This window comes from Lissotriton helveticus, chromosome 6 (assembly GCF_964261635.1).
Source record: "Lissotriton helveticus chromosome 6, aLisHel1.1, whole genome shotgun sequence".
Taxonomy (NCBI): Eukaryota; Metazoa; Chordata; class Amphibia; order Caudata; family Salamandridae; genus Lissotriton; species Lissotriton helveticus.
Window position 1 is genome coordinate 1261883553 of NC_136067.1, and position 20559 is coordinate 1261904111.

At 42.7% G+C, this 20559-nt stretch overlaps 1 protein-coding gene across 4 annotated transcripts in view; it reads right to left on the reverse strand.

The window, feature by feature from the left end:
- Positions 1-2821: 2821 nt before the first annotated feature.
- GJE1 (gap junction protein epsilon 1) overlaps positions 2822-20559 on the reverse strand; it is a 91042-nt gene continuing 73304 nt past the window's right edge. For all 4 annotated transcript variants that reach the window (XM_078648985.1, XM_078648983.1, XM_078648984.1 and 1 more), the window contains exon 3: positions 2822-5887. In XM_078648985.1, the coding sequence (XP_078505111.1) occupies positions 5492-5887 (396 nt within the window). In that variant the 3' untranslated portion in view covers positions 2822-5491. The remainder of the gene's footprint in view (positions 5888-20559) is intronic.

A 20559-nucleotide genomic window follows, 5' to 3' on the forward strand; every position in this document is an offset into this window, starting at 1 on the left:
ACACAGCAGTGCTGTCCTAGGTGAGTGCAGAATAGATTCATTGCTCTAAGTTGTGTGACACTCAGCATGCAAATACATACCCAAATTCTAATAGATGAGAAACGATCAATCTATAAAATATAGGGAAGAGAAAGAAGGAGAGAACTCTACTTTACTACAAGGAAAAGAAATGTGAGGTTGAAATATGTCCCAGTGCTTGGTCACTGCGGAAACTGCACGGGTGGGCGATAACGGATGGGAGTCTCGGAAGCGAGAGGGACTATGGGAATAGCTGTTTAGTGAATGAATAGCAGTTTTGCGGGACAACGTGGTTTCGCTGGTTGAAGAGAGAGGTGCAGTGAGAGTCAGTGAGTCACGTGTTGACACAGCTGAAACGAACAGGGTTATAAAGGTGAATGTTTACTAGCGCTCAGTAAAGCTTTGTTGGGAAGTGAGAAGCGGGAGCAGCATGCAGTTATTTCGTGGGAAAATTGCATGGCATTTTTGAATATGAAAGGTCGATTTGCCTAGTGTCACGGTAAGCGCGCTTCAGAATATTTCCTGTAAGAGTATGGTAAATGTTTCTTTTAAGAATAGGCAGCAGTTCTTAATCCAGTGAGATTGTAGTAATGTGGATGTGAGATACATTCAGGAGCCATTACAGGTTAACGTGGGGAGCGTATTGTGGCTAGGGAAGTTAAGCAACAATGATAGTAAAAGCATGAGCACAAAACAATGACACGTGGTATAAGTCAGTTGCTTTTTCTTAAAATTATGTTTTATAAAACCAGTTTGCCATTTAATTGATTAGGCTTCATTTTGTTTGTACTCTAGAAACCCCTGAAGAAGGGATAATTCCCTAAATGCATTGGGTGACTGACAATAAAAACGTGGCAAAAGGAAACAAGGATTCTCCTGTGTTTTTTTGAAGAATGAAGACAATGAATATAATGGATTGAAGCAAAACAGTTTGAAGAAAGGGCAAAAGATTTATGGATAAAATTGAAGAATAATTAAAAAGTGGATTACGAATTTAATTAATTAGATTCATAGGTTGTGCAGCTATACGGAGACCTAAATGTGTCTCCTTCGCGTTTTTTTCTTCTCATTATATCAAGTTCACCACAAATACTTTTAAGGGGGGCTTTGATAAACACCACTACTTAATTACGGACACGCAACTCCTACCGTAGTCACAATTGGGTGGTGAGAGCAATATAAAAATTGCGGTGAATGTTATGGCAGTAATATGAGAATATATTCGACTGCCTTAAGAGACGTACTATTTGGTTACGAATCAGTTCGCCATTTGCCTTGAAAAGGTCTAAGGGAAGACGAAACACGTGTTGGCTGTTGTTGTTTTTGGATGTATCATCAAAGAAAAATAAAAGAATAACGTCTTTGAAGAACTTCAGTGATGTGGACTCTGTCTTCGGAGTAGAATATGGGAATCTGGACAGTCTACTTTTGTTAATATACGAACATTGGCTTGATAGAGATAAGGCTACTATATTGACAGAAGCATAGTCTTTAATTGTCTTAACAAATATAAGGGTGTGCTGAACATTTCTTTCTAATTTTCAAAACCTTATGAGCCATGCTTGTCCTAGAAATTTTGCTACACAGCATGCGTAAAACAGCCTGGGATCGGACCTAAGAATGCGTAATGCTGTATAGTACAAATAAAAAAACAACAATTGATGGACGGAATTTGCACAATGGCAGACCACCCCAGTTCAGACATGGCCATAGGCAAATCAGTCTGACCCTGTGCCTCATGGGAACAGTCCAGCCCGAATTGCCAAGCCATGTCTTCCCTGGACCGGAACCAAGCATCCTAGGACCGGTTTCTGGCTATCAGCCGTCATCAGCCAGGATAGCTTGATTCCAGTGGCCTGGAGAGAATGGGACTCACGTCTCAGCATACCCATCCCACTCGGGGTGACAAATGCAAAAACAACAATTGATGGACGGAATGTTGCACAATGGCAGAACATTCACCCCCAGTCACAGATCTGGGTTTAATCCATCGTTATTTTGCTCACCAGACCACCCCAGTTCAGACATGGCCATATGCAAATCAGTCTGACCCTGTGCCTTATGGGAACAGTCCAGCCCGAACTGCCAAGCCATGTCTTCCCTGGACCGGAACCAAGCATCCTAGGACCGGTTTCTGGCTATCAGCTGTCATCAGCCAGGATAAGTTGATTCCAGTGGCCTGGAGAGCATGGGACTCACGTCTGAGCATACCCATCCCACTCGGGGTGGGTATGGTAGTCTTGTGTGCCCAGTTGTCGACAGAGCGGTTTCAGGCATTTTGCCCGCAATGATTTATACACCGGGCAAGCAAACATTAAATGGGCAGTACTTTCAATCGGAGCCCTGCAACATGGGCAGTTTTTCTCCTTGCTTGGGCCCCACTTTATTGTCGCCTCGTGGACGGGGGAGTTCCGAACCTAAAATGGATGTAGAGTGTTCTATGTCTTGGTACTTTAATTGTGTCGAGGAATGGCTCAAAATATCTAATTTGCTTGTGGGAATAAAATTCTAGTGTTAGTTTGCCCACATTGGGATTACGGTTCTCTTGTACGTCCACCCATTCCCAGTATAGGCGTTTGAGTTCCTCTCTCCACCTCCTTGCATTTTCATAAAATGCTTTAGCTTTGAAAGGAATGGGTTGCCTTACAATAACACGTGATAACTTTGTTTAGCAAAGAAGCTGAGAAAAACAGGTTTGGAATGAAAATGAATTGATGTGAATATTGTTTTTTCATGTTAAAGTCAGCTTAGGAAAGAACGCCAATGTATATGGGTAAGAAATTGAAGAAAAACAACATTATAACAAATCTCTTTTATTGCGTTGTGTTGTTGGACATCTAGAAATCGGATAACATTTGACAAGACAATATTGCAGCAGAAACATAATGAAATTTACACTAATAACAGTTTCCAGTGAATCTCTAGAACATACACACTCTGACACGTGGCTTGCATTTTAAGACGGAAAGAAATTCTTTTGTACCTGAGATTAGAAACTTAATTTAAAAGGAGAAATGCTAGTCTGTTTGTACACGTTGGATGGATATGTGATAAAGAAATCAAGTTTACTGTACAATACAGAGAACATAGCACACATTTTCAAAAAGTCAAGAACTAGGGCAATCATCATTAACCACACCTGTAATGTATGTATATCAGTCAAAACTGTTGTATCACCAAGACAGTTTTGCAAAAGATGTAATGATTATGGAGCAATGAAAAACAATTTTTATATAAAAAAATAAATAACAAGAAAAGTAACACCAAAACAGCTATTAAAATGTGTGACCTAAATGTTTTCCTGTTCATTAAAATTCATGTGTTAAAGAAACAGGACAGAATGCTGTGCATAAAAAGTAGGCAAGCTTTGGCGATAGCTCATCATTGTTTAGTTCGATCTGCTAAGTATCGGATAAGTTTAGAGCCACCCTCAGTTCTGGCAGACAGAATCTGACGCACAAGGAAATAAACTGATTTGTCCACGGTGTAAATAGTGTGACTGTCCTGATTCACCTCTGGTCTCCTGGCTTCACAGGTGTCAGCTTACCTACCAGAGCACATCTTCTCACAGGTCAGTAGTTTTATAAAAGCTATTGGCTGGTCTAACATGAAGTGTTCTGCTTAAAGACTGGTACACAAGCTCTTTGTTCATGCTGTAATCAATCTTAGTTTTGAAGAACTCAGGAGTCATTGTTTTTGAGGTAGTAGCTCTGTTCGCACACAATAGGCAGCCCATCCATTGGGCAGCTTCTGTTAGATCACCAGAAAGACTGATATACTGCCTTAGCAACCACCCTCAGGTTCGGGCACATAGTTGGTGTTAGTTGTGTGGCCACATGGTTTCGGAATGGGTGGTTGGATACCAGATGCAGCTAATGACCTTGCACCATTCCTAAATGCTACTGTGGAGGGACATAACCTATTTAGTACTTCATATGCAACACAACCAGCAGATGAAAAAAATTCCCACCACGATCTAGAGACCAATAAACCATGTGGTTGGTGTTCAATTTATTTATCACAATTGAAGGACAGCAGTTCTGGCTATGATATCTTTACCTGGTGAGGTGGCACCTTATAAAGGGTATTCGTAAGGAAAGGATTTCTGCTATTCACAAACGAGGGGGAATGGCAGTCCATCTGCATGACAGAACTCTCTGTGGGCAACTGAGAGTGAATAGCAAGTACCAATATTTCAACAGGGAGTGAGAATTCCATTTTAGCTCCATCTTGTGGATTTGAGTATATCAATTTGCGCCCTTCTCCCTCTGTCACAGCAAAACAAACATTTTCAGCATTCATTCCGAAAATATCACCCACAAGACCGTTTACCTTTTAAGGAGGTCATCAATTGAATGGTCTCATAAAGATCATCATCTTACAGAACGCTCTGAAATCCCCTTTGTTGGTGACTGTTGCAGATGCAACAATGGTGAACGGGGACTTTGTTTCCTCGACGCTGGAAGGCCGCTTTAAATGCCTGATTCCTTACGTCCCCTGACCAAAGGATGCCCCGTAAAAATGTTTTTCTGGCAATGATACTGATTTGCATAGTGGTCCCCAGAAGAATACCTAGTTTGACTATACAAACAAAAAATGCTCTATGGAAAAGCAGATATTCTCTCTGATATGTAAATCATTTCTGTGTTTGAGAGTCTGAGAAAAGGAGTGAAGAGAACAATTAAATAAAAAGTCAAGTGAATGCAGTGATTGTATACCAAGTTGCAAATAATAACAGAAGCAGACACAAAGATACAAAAGTATCAAACTTGGTCTTCACATTTTCCAGTTTGGGGTGAAAAATGTGGATTACCGCTACTGGATAATATCGGTATGATTTAAAAAATGTATCAATTTCTGGAACAAATGTCAACCCAGCAAACACAATGTAAAGTGGCAATCAAATGTGCCATTTTAAATTACTATAAATAGGAAACACTATTTTCCTATAATAATACTCACACCATTTGAAAATAAAATTATTTACAAGTTCAACCTTGTCTTTCACGTGCATCTGTGTATTTGCATATGTACACATTAATACATATATATTAATATATGTATTTACATTTAGCTATACAAACATTCGTATTGTACAACTTGAAACAATGCTGCATGTAGAATAGATGCACTATGGACACAGAGAAGCCCCCAACTCACAGAACCGTGGAATACGATGGAAATTATTGTTTGCTGGTGCTTATGTTCCTTGTATGAATGTATAACTATGTGCAACGTATATTAACAACAGAAATAGACAGCTAAGAAGAAAAATGATTCCCCCCTTACTGCAGTTCAAAAATATACTAAAAGAAGGAATTTGTCCTATTTGGAGATAATAATACAAAGTGTGCCAGTTAGACAAGCTCCTGCAGGGTAATTGCAGTGGTAACACAGAAACAACCTGTTTCAATAGGAGGTGTTGGTGGAACACATACAGATTCATTGCAGTAGTACACTCACAGTGGGGGAGTCATGGAGTATTCAAAAAACCCAATCGTCTGCAAAGGATCTCAAAAATCTCAGCAACACACAATATCACTGTAATCACAGTAAAAGTGTACATAGCAATGAGGAAAATGGTCTTCTCAAAGTGTTCCGGCACCATGCACCTGGTGACATTGTACTTCTTGTCCAGGGCGCTGGCGTCACACCGGTAGATCGGATTCACTTGGAAACCAAAGAGGTGGCTCTGAAGCCAAAAAGCAACAATCTCCAGGATGATCCGCAATAGCACAGAGATGATATAAAACACAGTGTAGACAGGTCGCTGAAGGATGTCTTCCTGATCAATGCTTTTACAAGCGGCATAGAGGTGGAAAGCTGCTCCGGGAACCAACACAGTTACTAGCTGCAAAGCCCAGAACACCTGTAGAAAATAAAAAGGGTGATTTCAATTGGATGCCTCCTATGTACAGAACCAAACCTCTGGGTTTCTAAAGAGTGGAAATCAGATGCCTAAGTCACGCTCCTTTCATTAAGGGATGGGCTCATCAAGCCACAGAACCGCAGAATCCAATCAGGTTTTCAGGATGACTAACACAAATACATTAAAATATATGTTAAAATTAAATATACATTAACAGTAAATTTAAGTAAAACTTCACCGGAGTTTACGTGGCGCCCTAATTTCTGTTAACTTTATTTTACATTATCATGCTCATGAAGATCTGGTTTATACTGCTGTGATCGCTAAATTGTGCATGCATGTGCAATTTCAGAATCGGCACGTTTATGATATGCCCGTTTCCAATTTTTTAGATTTACAGGGGATGAGAGAACAAACTGGTATCTAAACATTTTGGACTTAAAAGGGAGCAAGAACCATGGTGCATCTATTTTCTTTGAGGCATAGTCTCCCCCCCTCCAATTCGCTGGACTACCAGGGGGTTAGAGGACATAGGCATCTAATGAGTGCCAGATTAAGATAAACAATGTAGTTGCTGATTCCAATCCAGGACTCTACGCATACAGCCCATTAAGCAATGCTTTCGGCTATAGCCAGCAGTCTGTGGCTATGCGACTGATCTTCAGTAATACCAGGGTGGAAGAGAAGTGTTTTAAGTATAGAAGCAGCTTTGCATGGCCGCAGCCACAGAAGGATGGGGGAGGGACGTCCTCAGGGGCCTGCCTACTTTTACATTTTCAGAAAGGAGAATCTCAGGCATTGAAGCTGGTTTGAACCCTACCTCACGCTGCCCACAGGTATATGCTACAAGCAATTTCAATGTTGCAGCTGGGCTCTGTATTTATAACAACCAGCCACTGCACCATTTTAAATGTATGTTATTTTAGTAGTTATGTAGCTGATTTAACTGCTTGCATGCAGCATGCATACTATAAGCAGCTAAGTGATCGACCGACCACCTGCCTGCCGATTGAGAAAGTGGGCCTCGACGAAATGAGGAGGGAAGTTGGAGAACTATGGCACCTGAACTTAAAGACGAATTTCAAGGTGATGCTGTGTGCTGCTGTTTGCTTTGTGCTTGAAGTGTACGCCTTACGTACAGAGATTTCTGTTGGGCAGCACAGAGATGTTGAGTTAATTTGCTTTTTGGTCAACCTGAGAGGTACAGCAGGCCTGCAGGGGTGAGAGGTCCACAAACATGGTCTGATATTTATATTTTGTGCACTCATGGGAACTTTCAGTTGTACAGTGGAATTAATCAATCCTACATCTAATTTAAGCATAAAAAATCAGCAGCTCCATATGGTGATCAAAGCCATGCGCTGGGAATCAACACTCAGCTTATTTTGCACATTGTGACTATCTTTATGGGCAAGCATAATGTCAGACATAAATAATCTTTATGTTGCTGTTGTTTGTATACATTGATGGAATTAAATATAGTGTGCTGCAAGGACAGAAGAATAAAAATATTCTTCCTAGGAAAAGCTGAATAGGAACACCTTTTTCACAGCAGTACATAGTAAAAAGTGGTTTTGTCTAGCTCTATTTTACCAGTATATTCAACATTTGTGTAAATCCCTGCACCGTTTGGCAAGCATCCCACAGTGCCAGCCACATGATGCAGGGATTTACAGAGGGGCACCATAGGTGCGACCCCTGGCCCACAAAAAGAGGACGCAGAGGAAAGGGGGGCCCCAAAAGTCGCTTTTCGACAGACTTCCCATGTTGGAAAAACTGACATGGTAAGCCTGTAGGAAAACATCATAATCCCTACGTTTATAAGGGATTGTGTGGCGTTTTCCGACAGGCTGACGAGCTCCTTGAGCCTGTCGGAAGCCGTCAGATTGTCCAGCCAGTTTAAACTCCGACCGTTTTCTTTGTAATAAGGCAGCCTGACTTTAAACCCTGGATGTCGGTCGGAACGCTTTCAATTTGCGGTTGGAGGCTTTCCGACCAACATCCTAATCAGCCCTTTAGTTTTTTATTATTGGATGCTTTCAAAACATTGCCTTTCTCATGCTTCTCAACAGAAAGGATGTTGAAGTTTGTTTTAAAAAAACATGATTTGTTTTCCATTGGCATGCTTTAATCTGAAGAAACTTCACATACCACACATGCTGTTGTTGAGTAGCAATGGCAATACACCGGGAGAAAAATGCAAGAGTAGGAATGATTTACTTACCTGTAACTGCAGTTATCCAGTATTGGTATCTTTCATAGCTTCACATGCCTGAATCATTCCCCGTCGCCGGAATGGGAGTCCCCGGTACATAAATAAAGTAATGTCTCATAGACATATATACATAGTAATGGGCCGGAGGCCTCTCATTAGTAACATATCTATGTCCTTTTGTGAAAAGGACGAAAATTTGGCGAAGAGCCAATCAGCTATCCCCACCCTCTGGAACCTTCCTGGAAGGAGCTCTAGTCCCTCAAATTTTCGTAAGCACAGTGCTAAGTAGATGTATTACTGAGAGAACTAAAGTGAGCCCTTCCAGGGGAGGTGGGTGGGTTGCATGTGAATCCATGAAAGATACCAATACTGGATAACTGCAGTTACAGGTAAGTAACGCATTCCTTATCCAGTATTAGGGTATCTTTCATAGATTCACATGCCTGAATAAGAATAGAAAGCAATGATAAGCACATTTCGAATGGTACAATATGGAAGATCACCAGATAATAACATATCAATGTGAAATGCAAAAGGTACCAAAATGCAATATCAGAGGAGAAATGTGCAAGAGGAAGGTGGGATGAAGAGAGTAGGCTCACCTCTAGTGAAATAGATGACGGAGCACAGCTTGTCCCACTGCTGCAGCTTTCATGAGTTCTGTATCCAAGCAGTAATGCCTGGTGAACGTATGTAGCGTTTTCCATGTTGCCAAATGTCTGTAATGGGCACTCCAGCAAAGAGCGCCATGGAAGTCGTGATAGCTCTAGTGGAATGAGCCCGAACCTTGGAATGCAGGGGTTGCCCTGTTTGCTGGTGACAGAAGGTAATAGCTGCAGGGATCCACCGAGAAATACTCTGCTTAGTTAATGGAAGACCTTTCTTAGATCGACTGAAAGCGACGAAGTGTTGGTTAGATTTGCGAAATGTCTTCGTTTTGTCAATGCAGAATTTAAGGCAGCGTTTGAGATCGAGGGAGTGGAGAGTCCTCTTTGCTGCCGTTTGAGTATTTGGAAAGAAAGAGCCCAAGACTATGGGCTCATTAAGGTGGAAGTCCGATGGGACCTTGGGTATAAATTTAGGATTGGTCCTCAGGATCACTCTGTCGTGTTTGAACTGAAGGAAAGGGTCCTGAATTGAGAATGCCTGAAGCTCACTTACTCGCCTCGTCGAAGTAAGAGCCAGTAAAAGTGCCGTTTTCCAGGAAAGATATTTAAGATCAGCTCTGTGTATCGGCTCAAAGGGATGTTTCATAAGTTGAGCAAGAACTGTGTTAAGTTGCCAGGTAGGAGGTAAAGTCTTCACTGGAGGGAACGTTCTGAATAAGCCTTTAAGAAACGGTCTAATTAGTCTACTAGATCAAAGAGAAGGGCCTGCAGAGGATCTTCTGAAACGAGATATTGCTGCCAAGTGAACTTTAATGGAAGCATGTGCAAGACCTGAGTTTGCCAGATGAAGAAGCTAAGGCAATATTTATTCCGGAGAAGAGAGAGGGTGTATCTTTTTAGATTTGCACCAGATGCAGAACCTCTTCCATTTCAGGGAATATGTTTTGTTGGTACTGTCAGCCCGAGCCCGGGCTAGGACAGCCCTACAATCCGGTGGGATGTCTAGGTCATGGAATTCTCTGAACTCAGGAGCCAAGCCGAAAATTTGAGTGATGCTGGATCCGGATGTTGGACTTGCTGCTGGTTCATTCTGAGGAGCGAGGGAAACGGCCTCAACGGGATCGGTGGTTCAGTGACAGGAGATGAAGCTCGGCGAAACAGTGTTGGCGCGGCCATGCTGGAGCTATCAAGATAAGAGTGCAATGTTCCGGCTTCATTTTCCTGAGGACCCTGGGAATCAGGGAACATGGAGGAAATGTGTACGCAAAGACGTTGAACCATGCGATCGAAAAGGCATTCTCTAGAGACCCCTTCTGGGGATGCCAGCTTGCGTAGTGTTGGCATTTGGCATTCTGTTTGGTTTCAAAAAGGTCCAGGTGGGGAGTGCCCCATTGGGAGAAAATGTGATTGAGAATCTGCTGATCCAACTCCCACTGGTGGCAAACTGTTCGCTGTCTGCTCAGCGAGTTTGCGAGGACATTGTCCATTCCTGGGACGTACTCTGCACGAAGGGAAATGTTGTGAAGAAGCAACCAGTGCATCGTCGTGTCCGCAAGAGCACTAGAGAATTTTTGATCCGTGGGAGGAAAGCCAGAAGGGCTAGGTAGACAGCTCGTCGCTCTAGGAGATTTATGTGTAGCTTCCGCTTGGAAGGGGACCACCGTCCGCTTATCCGGAGCCTCTGGAGGAACGCTCCCCAACCTTCCAGAGACGCATCTGTTGTAATTATATGCGGACAAGCTGGAAGCAAGAAAGGCAAGACTAGCAAAAGGTTTTGAGGGTGAATCCACCACTGTAGAGCTTTGACCATGTGATAGGTAATGCGGACGACATCGTCGAAAGATCCTGTACACTGGAGCCATTGAGCCAACAGCGCTTCATGGAGAGGGCGCATGTGAAGGCGACAGTGCGGAACTAACAGGATGCAGGAAGACATCATCCCAAGCAGAGATTTGAAAAGGCGTACTGTGAGGGACTTTTTGGATTGAATGCGAGTTGCTAAATAAATTAGTTTGTTTTGCCGCTCCTTTGATGGAAAAGCTTTTCTCTGGGTTGTGTCGAGAATGGCGCCTAGGAAAGTTATACGCGGGGAAGGTTGAAGGACAGACTTGTCCCGATTGAGAGTGAGATCTAAGCGGTTGAAAAGCTGAAGACAGGCGTTGGAGGACCTGGTCACGCCTGCTAGAGAAGGTGCCTTGACAAGCCAGTTGTCCAAGTACGGGAAGACTTGGTGATGACGTTGCCGGAGATATGCGGCCACTGGAGACAGGCATTTTGTAATGATGTCCGGCGCTGATTTTAGGCCGAAAGGCAGGACCCGACATTGGTAGTGTCTGCCCACCACAGCGAACCTGAGGAACTTTTTGTGATTCCAGTGGATTGGGACGTGAAAACAGGCGTCCTGAAGGTCTAAAGACACCATGTAGTCGTTTGCGTTGAGAAGTTGTAACACCTCTTGAATAGAAACCATGTGAAACTACTGTTTCTTTAGATATTTGTTGAGACTCCTCAAGTCCAGTATAGGTCTCCATTTCTTCTCATTTTTTCGGACCAGGAAAAAACGGGAGTAGTACCCCTTGCCCCGTTGACCAGGAGGAACTCTTTCTATAGCTCCCTTCCGGAGCATTAGTGAGAGCTCCAAGAGCAGAAGATGTAAATTCTTGTGGAGCATTGGACGAGGAGCGGTCTTGGGGGGAAATTCTATGAGCTCCAGTGAGTGTCCAAACTGAACTAGTTGCAGGACCGATCGATCTGTAGTTATCTTTTTCCAATTGTGTAGGAAATGAGAAATTCTTCCTCCAATCCCAGATGGTGGAAAGGAAGTGGAGACCTGTGGCTGAGAGAAGTCATTGTCGTCGAGCTGCGTCCTTTTGCCTACCTCCTTTCCCTCGAAAGGAGGACTCAGTGTAAGACGACTGTTGTTGTTGTTGACGCTGCTGCTATTGCGGTCGATATTGTTGATTGTAAGAGTAAGAGGAACGGTAGTGTTGATAATCTCCTCTCGTAGAAGATTGTCCTCTCCCTCTTGAGCCACGATAGGAAGGGTTTTTGAACTGAGGGGTCCTCAAAGCCCTAGCCGAATCAGCATCCTTTTTAATGCCCTGAAGAGCATCATCAATGTGTGTGCCGAAGAGAAGCTGGCCGTCATAAGGCATGTCAAGGACTTTAGTTTGTATCTCCGGACGGAATGCTGTCGCTTTCAGCCAACCCTGGCGTCTTTTAACACCGCAGCCCTCGCCAGGTGGCGAAAACCAGCAGATGCGATTTCCATCGCGCAATCGGTGATCTCAGAAGCCAAACGTTCGCCTTCTAGCAGGATCTTTTTTACCTCTTCCTTTGCCTCCTCCGGCAAGAATCCTAGATATGGGGCAATGTCTGCCCACATTTGTCGGTTATAACGTCCTAACAGTGCCAAAGAGTTGGAAGCGCGCACTGTTAACGTGGACATAGATGAGAAACGTGTCCCAATATTATCTAGCCATCTCCCGTCTTTATCTGGAGGGGCAGTTAGCGTTGCAGAAGGATTTTTAGATTTCCGCTGCGCAGCCTGTGATAACATAGTCAGGTTTGGGGTGGCCGGTCAAGCAAGCTGGAGTGGTGTCCGGAGCCCTATATTTCTTGCCCAGCCTAGGCAGCACAAGGGGTAAAGAAGAAGGGTTTTGCATAAACTTAACACCCTGGTCCCAAATGTAGTCGATGATAGGTATAGAACTGACGGACTTCTTGAATGGTTCCTTAAAATCATAAAGGAAACAGTCTTGTTGGTGAGAAGGCATAGGTATTTGGAAACGCTGAGCCGCTCTCTCAAGGATATTGTGGAAGCCCCGATATCCTCAGGGGGTGAATCAGCCTGAGTGGGCACAGCGGATGCCGGACAGGGAATTACATAATCGTCCCATTCATTGTGTGTTGATTAAGAATCTTGAAGCTCCCCTTCTTCATGTTGTTCCTACTCATCATCATCCGAGGAAGGTGGAGGTTGTGAAGTAGAAGGGCCAGGCTGTATTACCAGAGGTGAAGGCCGAGGTCTAGGTGGTGGAGAGACCACTGGAGGAGGTGGAGGCGTAACCGAAGATGGAAACCTTTGTTTGTAATCAGAAATTAGGAATTGGAGGTCAGAAACCAGAGTTGCTGGCAGGCAGACCATAGGAGGTTGAGGGGGATGGTACTCCTCATGGTAATCCGCCTTGTCCTCCTGCTCATGTTCATCATAGTCCGAGCTTTCGTGGTATTTGACATGAAGTTCAGATGGGCTAGTAGCAGTTCTGAACATACTGCCATCATCAGAGTCTTCCTCCTTTAGGAGGTGGGCAGGTGGTAAAGGCTGGACTCTGCTTGGAGAAGTCAAGGCCGGTGTCATTTTAAGGTGTACATACGCACTTTGCAAGGTTGGTTCAGCTGCCGTCGACGAGCCAATCGACGACCATGCCGTCGTCGACGGAGTCGGAGGTTGTGGCGTCGACGGTGGTATCGTTGGCGGTGTCTTCGTTGTCGTCGACGGAGCCTTTGTCAATGACGAAGTAGATGTCGACAAGGTAATCTTCGTCGACGTGGGCGTGCTCGTCGACGGCTTTGACGTCGACGGCGATTTCTTTATTTTAATCGTCGACGAGATAGACCTACGGGCCACCGACGATGAAGTGGTCGACGTCGACGTGGATAATGTAGAAGATGCCACAGAAGTAGATATGTTTGTCGTCGACGAGGTAACAGGCAAAGTCGGCGAGGTGGAAACCGGTTTCTTGAAGGTTGGAACAGTCTCCTGAGGAGAAACCTTCGCCGGCAAAACCTTGGAATGCGCCTCTGAAGACTTTTTATGCGTCTTCTTTTGAGGTGGCTGCGATGAAGGACCTGGAGAGGCCATACTAGGTCTCTTATGAGAGGAATGTGAAGTCCTGAAGGAACATTCACTCTCTTCAGAAGATACTGCTTGGTCTTTATCCTTTAGCCTCTGCAGCCAAATTAAGAGGCGTCCCTCCCTGTCCTTGAGGATCTTTGTAGAAAAGGTACGACATACCTTACAATGATCCGGGTAGAGGCAATAGAGACAGTCCTTGTGCTGGTCATCCACATGAAGTCTCTTTTTACCACATGAAGCACAGGACCTAAAAAGTCCTTTCTTAGGAGTATCAGCCATGGGTAACCTGAAAACTCCCCACAGATGAAGAGATTTTGAAGAAAAAAAAGTACTGGAAATACAGAAACTAAGGAAAGCTGAGCAGAGCTCAGTGGAGACTCCCTTAGCATGACCTGCGGTGGAAAATCTGAGGGACTAAAGCTCCTTGCAGGAAGGTTCCAGAGGGTGGTGATAGCTGATTGGCTCTTCGCCAAAGTTTGGTCCTTTTCACAAAAGGACATGGATTTCTTACTAATGAGAGGCCTCCGGCATATTACTATGTATATATAACTATGAGACATTACTTTATTTATGTACCGGGGACTCCCATCCCGACGACGGGGAATGATTCAGGCATGTGAATATATGAAAGATACCCTAATACTGGATAATGCACCATTTAGAACCATTTATTAACTCGCTTAATGAGGGTACTCTGAATAGCTGCCCCCACTTCCCCAGAGGGCCTGGGCTCACTCATGTCCCCAAAGCACTGCATGCTTCTGAGTGTGTGCTTCATTGTTTTTAATGCCATTAGTTATTACCAGAGGGATTTCCTCTGCATTTGTTTTAGCCTCTCCAGTCTTGAGAGCTCCTTTCATCTTTGGATCTGGAAGCTTTACAGGCTCTAAAAGCCACCTGCTGCCTGTGATTGGTTAGGGGTTCAATTTGTTCTTTCACAACTGATTAGTGAGAGGTGCAGTGAAACAGGGTAAGTGAAACAAGAGAGAAAAGGTAGCATATGGGAAAGGAAGAGAGAAAAAGGAGAAACAAATGAAGGGGAGACTGATGTAGAGAGTCAGGCCTACAGGGACATGAATTCAACATTGTGTGCAGCAACAGCTGGTGACATTTATTTTATAGTATATTTGTGCAGACACCCCTTAGGCAGACAATCTTGTCTCTGTTGAGGCTGATGGGGCAAGGGCCAAAAACATTTTTGTATACCCCTTGTAAAATTGCCTTCCCATAACTTCAATATGTTTTAATCGTGTGGTTTTAAAATTAACCAACATAGAATAGAAAGCACACACACAAATACACATGGGATACTAATATGCTTGTGTTGCAAACCGTAATCCATTAATTATGTGAAGCTGTCTTATTAATATAGTGCAGAAATGCTATAATCTAATGAAAAGCTATGCATGAACGCTTCCCAAATGTATTATTGTGGCAGAAATGATGAAGAATGATAAGAAAACAATGCATAATTGTGGATTAAAAAGCTAGGTAACCACTAACCGGGTGAACATAGAATGGGGGGAGGTATACAGAAGGGTTTTACTTCAAAATCTAACGTTTAATTGTGTTTGTTTCTATAATAGTTCTCGTTATGGCCCATGCGGCCTAGTAAAACATGGAGGGCTTACGAGACTCCAATTGAGTGTTCTTCCACACTTGTGCGACTGTGATCAAGAGATGTGCAAGCAGCATGTGCCTGTGCGGCTGATGTCAAGGTCAGCGTGGCCTGAAAAGCAGAATGGTGCCAAGTTAAAGATGTCTGTGTCATGAGCCTGGGAAAATTTATGAAAGTGACAAGTTAAATGACAAGGGTGAATGAGTGTAATAATGACCAATTGGAACCTTATTATGCATGAAGCCATGACTAGGCGGAAATATGGACAATGAGGAGATGAGGTTATCCTCATCCACTCCTTGAACGGACCAATGAGAATTGAATGTGGACCCTAAAAGTTTCAAATTTTAGACACATAGGAAAAAAGGGTATAGAAGAGGTCGTTTGGAGGAAAGAAAGAAGCGTGCTTTTGAATAATTTTTCGCACCACGACATGCTGTCGGACTGATTGATTTTTCCCTGGTGCTTTAACTTTTGATGGGTACGGAGTCCTGATGGGAGGTGAACATCGAGAAAGAATAGAGAGGCTGTTTTTGGGAACCCTTCTACTTTAACCATGATTCTCATTTCCAATACGATTGGTAATATGTCTTTGACTTATTTTTTCTGAACTATTCTGCTAATAAATGTAAACTGTTTGAATGTAATCTTTTTCTTTAGGTGAATTTAAAAATGCTTAATGGTGTTCGAATTAAAAGGTTAAATAAAATAAGGTCATGCTAGGAGATTAAATCTTTAAATAAAATTAAATAAATGGAGAATTAGGCTGGTCTTGTTGTCCATTAGTTAACTTTTACTAGCTGATCCATTGACCAAACAGTGGGGTGTCTTAATGTTTTCTTAAGAGTTAAACCATGGTAAGATCCAATAAACTGCAGATGTATATATTGTATAAAATTTAGATTAAATAAATGAAGTAGGACACTCCGCTATTCCAGCGGCTCATCCTTTGGTTTTCACTCATCCTGGGAGCAGGGTGATTTGTGTGAGTGAGTGACTCGCGGTGTTATGGGCCCCACCGACGAGTAAAGTGTGATAGCTCCTAGGATATATAGTGATGATTTGGAGATTTGGTTAGAAGCAGCGCTGGATCAAGGCCCATCCTTTCTGTAAATAGGTATGTCTTGAACCACTAATATGCTAGGACTTTTCATGAGTGTGAATCTCCAGTTGGGCCAAATAAGCATTTTATCTTCACAGGTTAATAAATTGACTATGATTGAATAGGGTATTAATGCTGAGATAATAGTAGCGATATGAAACATACATTAATGTAATAAGTTAACAGTAGTGGCTGGTGAACAACAACAGCGGTGAGGCAAATAAGAAGAGGAAAAAAGTTTGAACTGTCAAATGAGATCCTTGGATAGACTTGGGAAATTTCCGCTCTGTGACTTTTCCAGCGTACACTGCAGATGCACCTTCATCCTTCACAATGCATTATTCTATTAATCCAAAATCAAGGAGTTGTGGAATAACTGTGCAGGTTCGTACAATTTGAGTGACAAGGAAATAAGTTTACTTCTGATAAGGTATTGGTCCAAGCAGCGTTTGTGTTGTTTGTATTGCTGATGCACTAGCACTCTATAAGAGACAGGGGTCCAAAACACGTCATGCAGCTCTCTCCTGTGCTGTATGACATCACTTTTGTCACACTTACATCTGACAGTTAAGGGCCTGTATCAGCCACTCACTTTCCTACTAAAGCCACATAATTATAGAATATTTTAGGCACTGAGCTTTCAGCCACAGTGCAATTGTGACAATGGGGCCTGCAAAGTAGTAGGAAGCGAGTGGAAGAGCATGATCTGAATCACAGCATGAGTGGGACTTGGTGGTAGAGTGAGTATATAAAAAAGCCTTGAATGCTGTTGGTGTGAGTACTTGCAGGTGCATATTTGAACATGTGTACATGCTTGAGGGAGATCTTGTGATGTGCACACTCCTCTAAAGCCTGCTGAGGCCCACCCTTGTTATAATTTTGAAACCCATCAAATACTGGTGGTCTTGGCATATTTTGGGCATTTATGGCATGATATTGCCTACCCATGTAATGTTGCTGGTTCCTTGCATACTTAAAGTATTGCATACTTAACGGGCAGAACGTAGGTAACGTTTGTCAAATTATGGGAACTCATGGCATGATAATGCCTACGTCTGGTATAATACTGACCTTACACATGTGAATCTTCTGGATAAGACAGTGATAAATGGGAATGTAGGGTACAATATATTCATGTGTCCTACATGATTGATTAAAGTCATAAACTGATGTCTCACACATGCATACAAAGCTCTCCACAACATAAGATCAGCATACCTGAAGCACCGCCTCGCATTCCACATACCCGCCAGACAACTTCGTTCCACCCAATGCGCCCTAGCCTCTGTCCCAGGACTGATAAGACCAGAACCGGAGGAAGTTCATTCTCCTACCTCAACGCCAAGACCTGGAACACCCTGCCCCTCCACCTCAGGCAATCTGCGTCACTGAACCAATTCAAGACAGACTTCAAGGCCTGGCTCTTCGAATGATACTCAACACCCAGAGGGACCCTCAGCCCCCTGCTTGAGACCCTCACTGATGAGAAGTTGCACTTTATACACCCCCGACTGATTGAGTGATGGATGTTTGACTACCAAGCACTCATTTATTGAAAATGAAAGGTCTGGTTTTTAAGGATGTATTTTCTTTTGTTATTGTTTACAGATAAGATTTTGTTTTGGGGAAGTAGGTTTATTTTTTTTTAAATGAAAAGCTTGCATTTGATTGCAGAATGTTTGAACTTTTATAATTGAAAAGCCGATGTTTGGTCATGAAATTCTTGCATTTCCAAATATATATTAAAAAAAACATTTGTATTCTTTAATAGTGACACATTTCTTCAGAATAATACCAGTAGTTGCTGAAGGATACTGTTGCAAATCTGTGGAGCTGTTTGAGGATTGGGAATGATTGGTCATTATGGGGGTTTTCCAGACCTATTTATTGGTTGCCCCAGACCGGGTGTTTCACTTGATCTGGAGCCTATAAAACCATTTTTGTCTGTCAAGCTCCGATCCTCCATAGAACTGATATTAAACTATAGCCAACACACACCAATTATTTTGTCAAAATAGCTTTAAAACAGCATACAACACTTTTTACTCTTTGATTCTTTACAAGCATGAACGCCTAGCCTATAAAGCCATTCTTTACTTCTATCCAGTTTATAAAAATAAACATTGCAAGTTATAGTTAGCTCAATAAACTATAACTGATGAATTTCAGTGTTTTTTTTTTGGTCTTTAAATGTTAGTTTTTGTGTTATTTTAAGACCTAAGTAGAGCATCACGTTGGCCTTAGTTTTTTACAGGGAATTTCTATTTTTTTTTTAAGTAAGCTAAGATTGTATTACCATACCTGACTATAATGTCACTTTAACCTTTGTGTTTTTAATTGAATTTCAGATTTTTTTTTAACCTAAGGTAAGATCTTATTGCTGTAACCAAGTATAACTTCTGTTTAACCTTTGCTTTTTCAGTGAATATATAGCGTGGGTTATACATGCCCACACACAAACACACACACACATGTATACGTAACACACCAACAACTCAAATCCACTTACATACATACCACACCATAAAATTTAATTTTGCACATAACGTCACTCCAGTAGAAAAAAACAGATACATTGAAACAAACACACACGGGAAAAAGATATATAAACCGACACATGCAAAACACTCAGAAAAGCACACATACACACAAGAGGGAATCACAAACACCGCACAAATCCCATCACTCACACATACTATAGCAGCGGAATATATGGAAGGTACATTTGTGCATAGCAACTTTGCACCATTCTTTTTTTGTTTTTATTTACTTTATGGAAAATACACACACAAATACATATGCACACACAGACACACATACACATAATAGAAGTAACACACTCCGCTCAATCAAAAGAAATTCCCACATGCAGATTAGACAGAGCTATATATGGAGTTTAAATTGGCACACATCAACGTTGCGCTATTGTTTGTGTCCAAAACAAAAAACAGAAGTCACACACACAAATAAAGCAACACACAGCCCATCATCAATACAATTCCCCTCATACCCTCAACTGGAGAATATTTGATTTATATACGCACCCATTAATCTTTGCAAGAAAAGACATACATACACACACAGAATACACACCACACATCTTAACTTCAATAAAATTCCACTCATGCACACTATTCTACTAAGGAACATATGGAATTGTAAGTTGCACATACTAATCTTGCACCACTTTTGGTGTTCAAGAACACTTAAAGGAAAACACCACACACAATCTAGAACATATGCAGTTTTTATTTCCAACAATGCACAACCCCTACCATCATTACAAAGTCTCTCATACACTGAACAACACTTCAGAAAGGTAAACTTACTCAGGAGTACATGTACACATGTATGTTTACTCTCACACTTTTGGCAAAATGTAATACTTTTGGCTATTCACAAGTTACAATTGTAAAGTTACTCAAAAGTGTAGACTTACATGTCCTCGCCTCCTGAATTGAAGGGGTGAAGCATAATTTACTAGTGAAAGTTGTAACTTTTCAAACACAGGAAGGGGTCTCCACCACCAGGGTTGATATCTTCCATTGGTAAGGTATACAGAAAAGTTTATTAAACTTAAAAATAAATTAGTACAAATATTTTGATGTTAAATGTTAATGTAATTTTATAGTAAATTAATGTAAAATATTTTTTTGCAGAACAAAATTATAAAAATGCTATAGCATTATTAATATAAACATGGTTTCTTGGGCTGTATAAGAGGACTAAACAAAACAAACCACAAGCCCGGTTCTGGGACCTAGGCCTTATCACGGCCAAGCGCCTCCTCACCAGGCACTGGAAAAGTAGAGAACCGCCAGCTCCCGCACACTGGTATACATCCTTCGTTAACTGGGCCAAAGCAGAGGGCACGGCACTGCGCGGGGAGGAGATAGCGGGTCTGAGACAGTTCCCGATTGCACACATCTGGGATGAAATCCTGGGGTCCCTGCAGGCAGAGGGCATGGCCAGGGGAATCGCGCAGCGACAGCCGAGACGGGCAGGCCCCTCACGAGCGACAACATCATAGACAGGGCTGCACACCGCGCTCACCCCCCACCTCCCCGAGGGTGCCACCGACCCCCCGGCATGTAAGCCGCGAACACAGTCAGCCACGCTAATGAGGGCTCTCCACCACGTAATGGCCCGAACGCTGCTCTCAACACCACAGCCTTGACACAGCCCGCACGGGTACACTTCCCCCCCCCCCCCACTTCTGACTCCCTCTGCACATTCCCATATTGAAGGTTACGCATTCCTGTTCTTCCCGG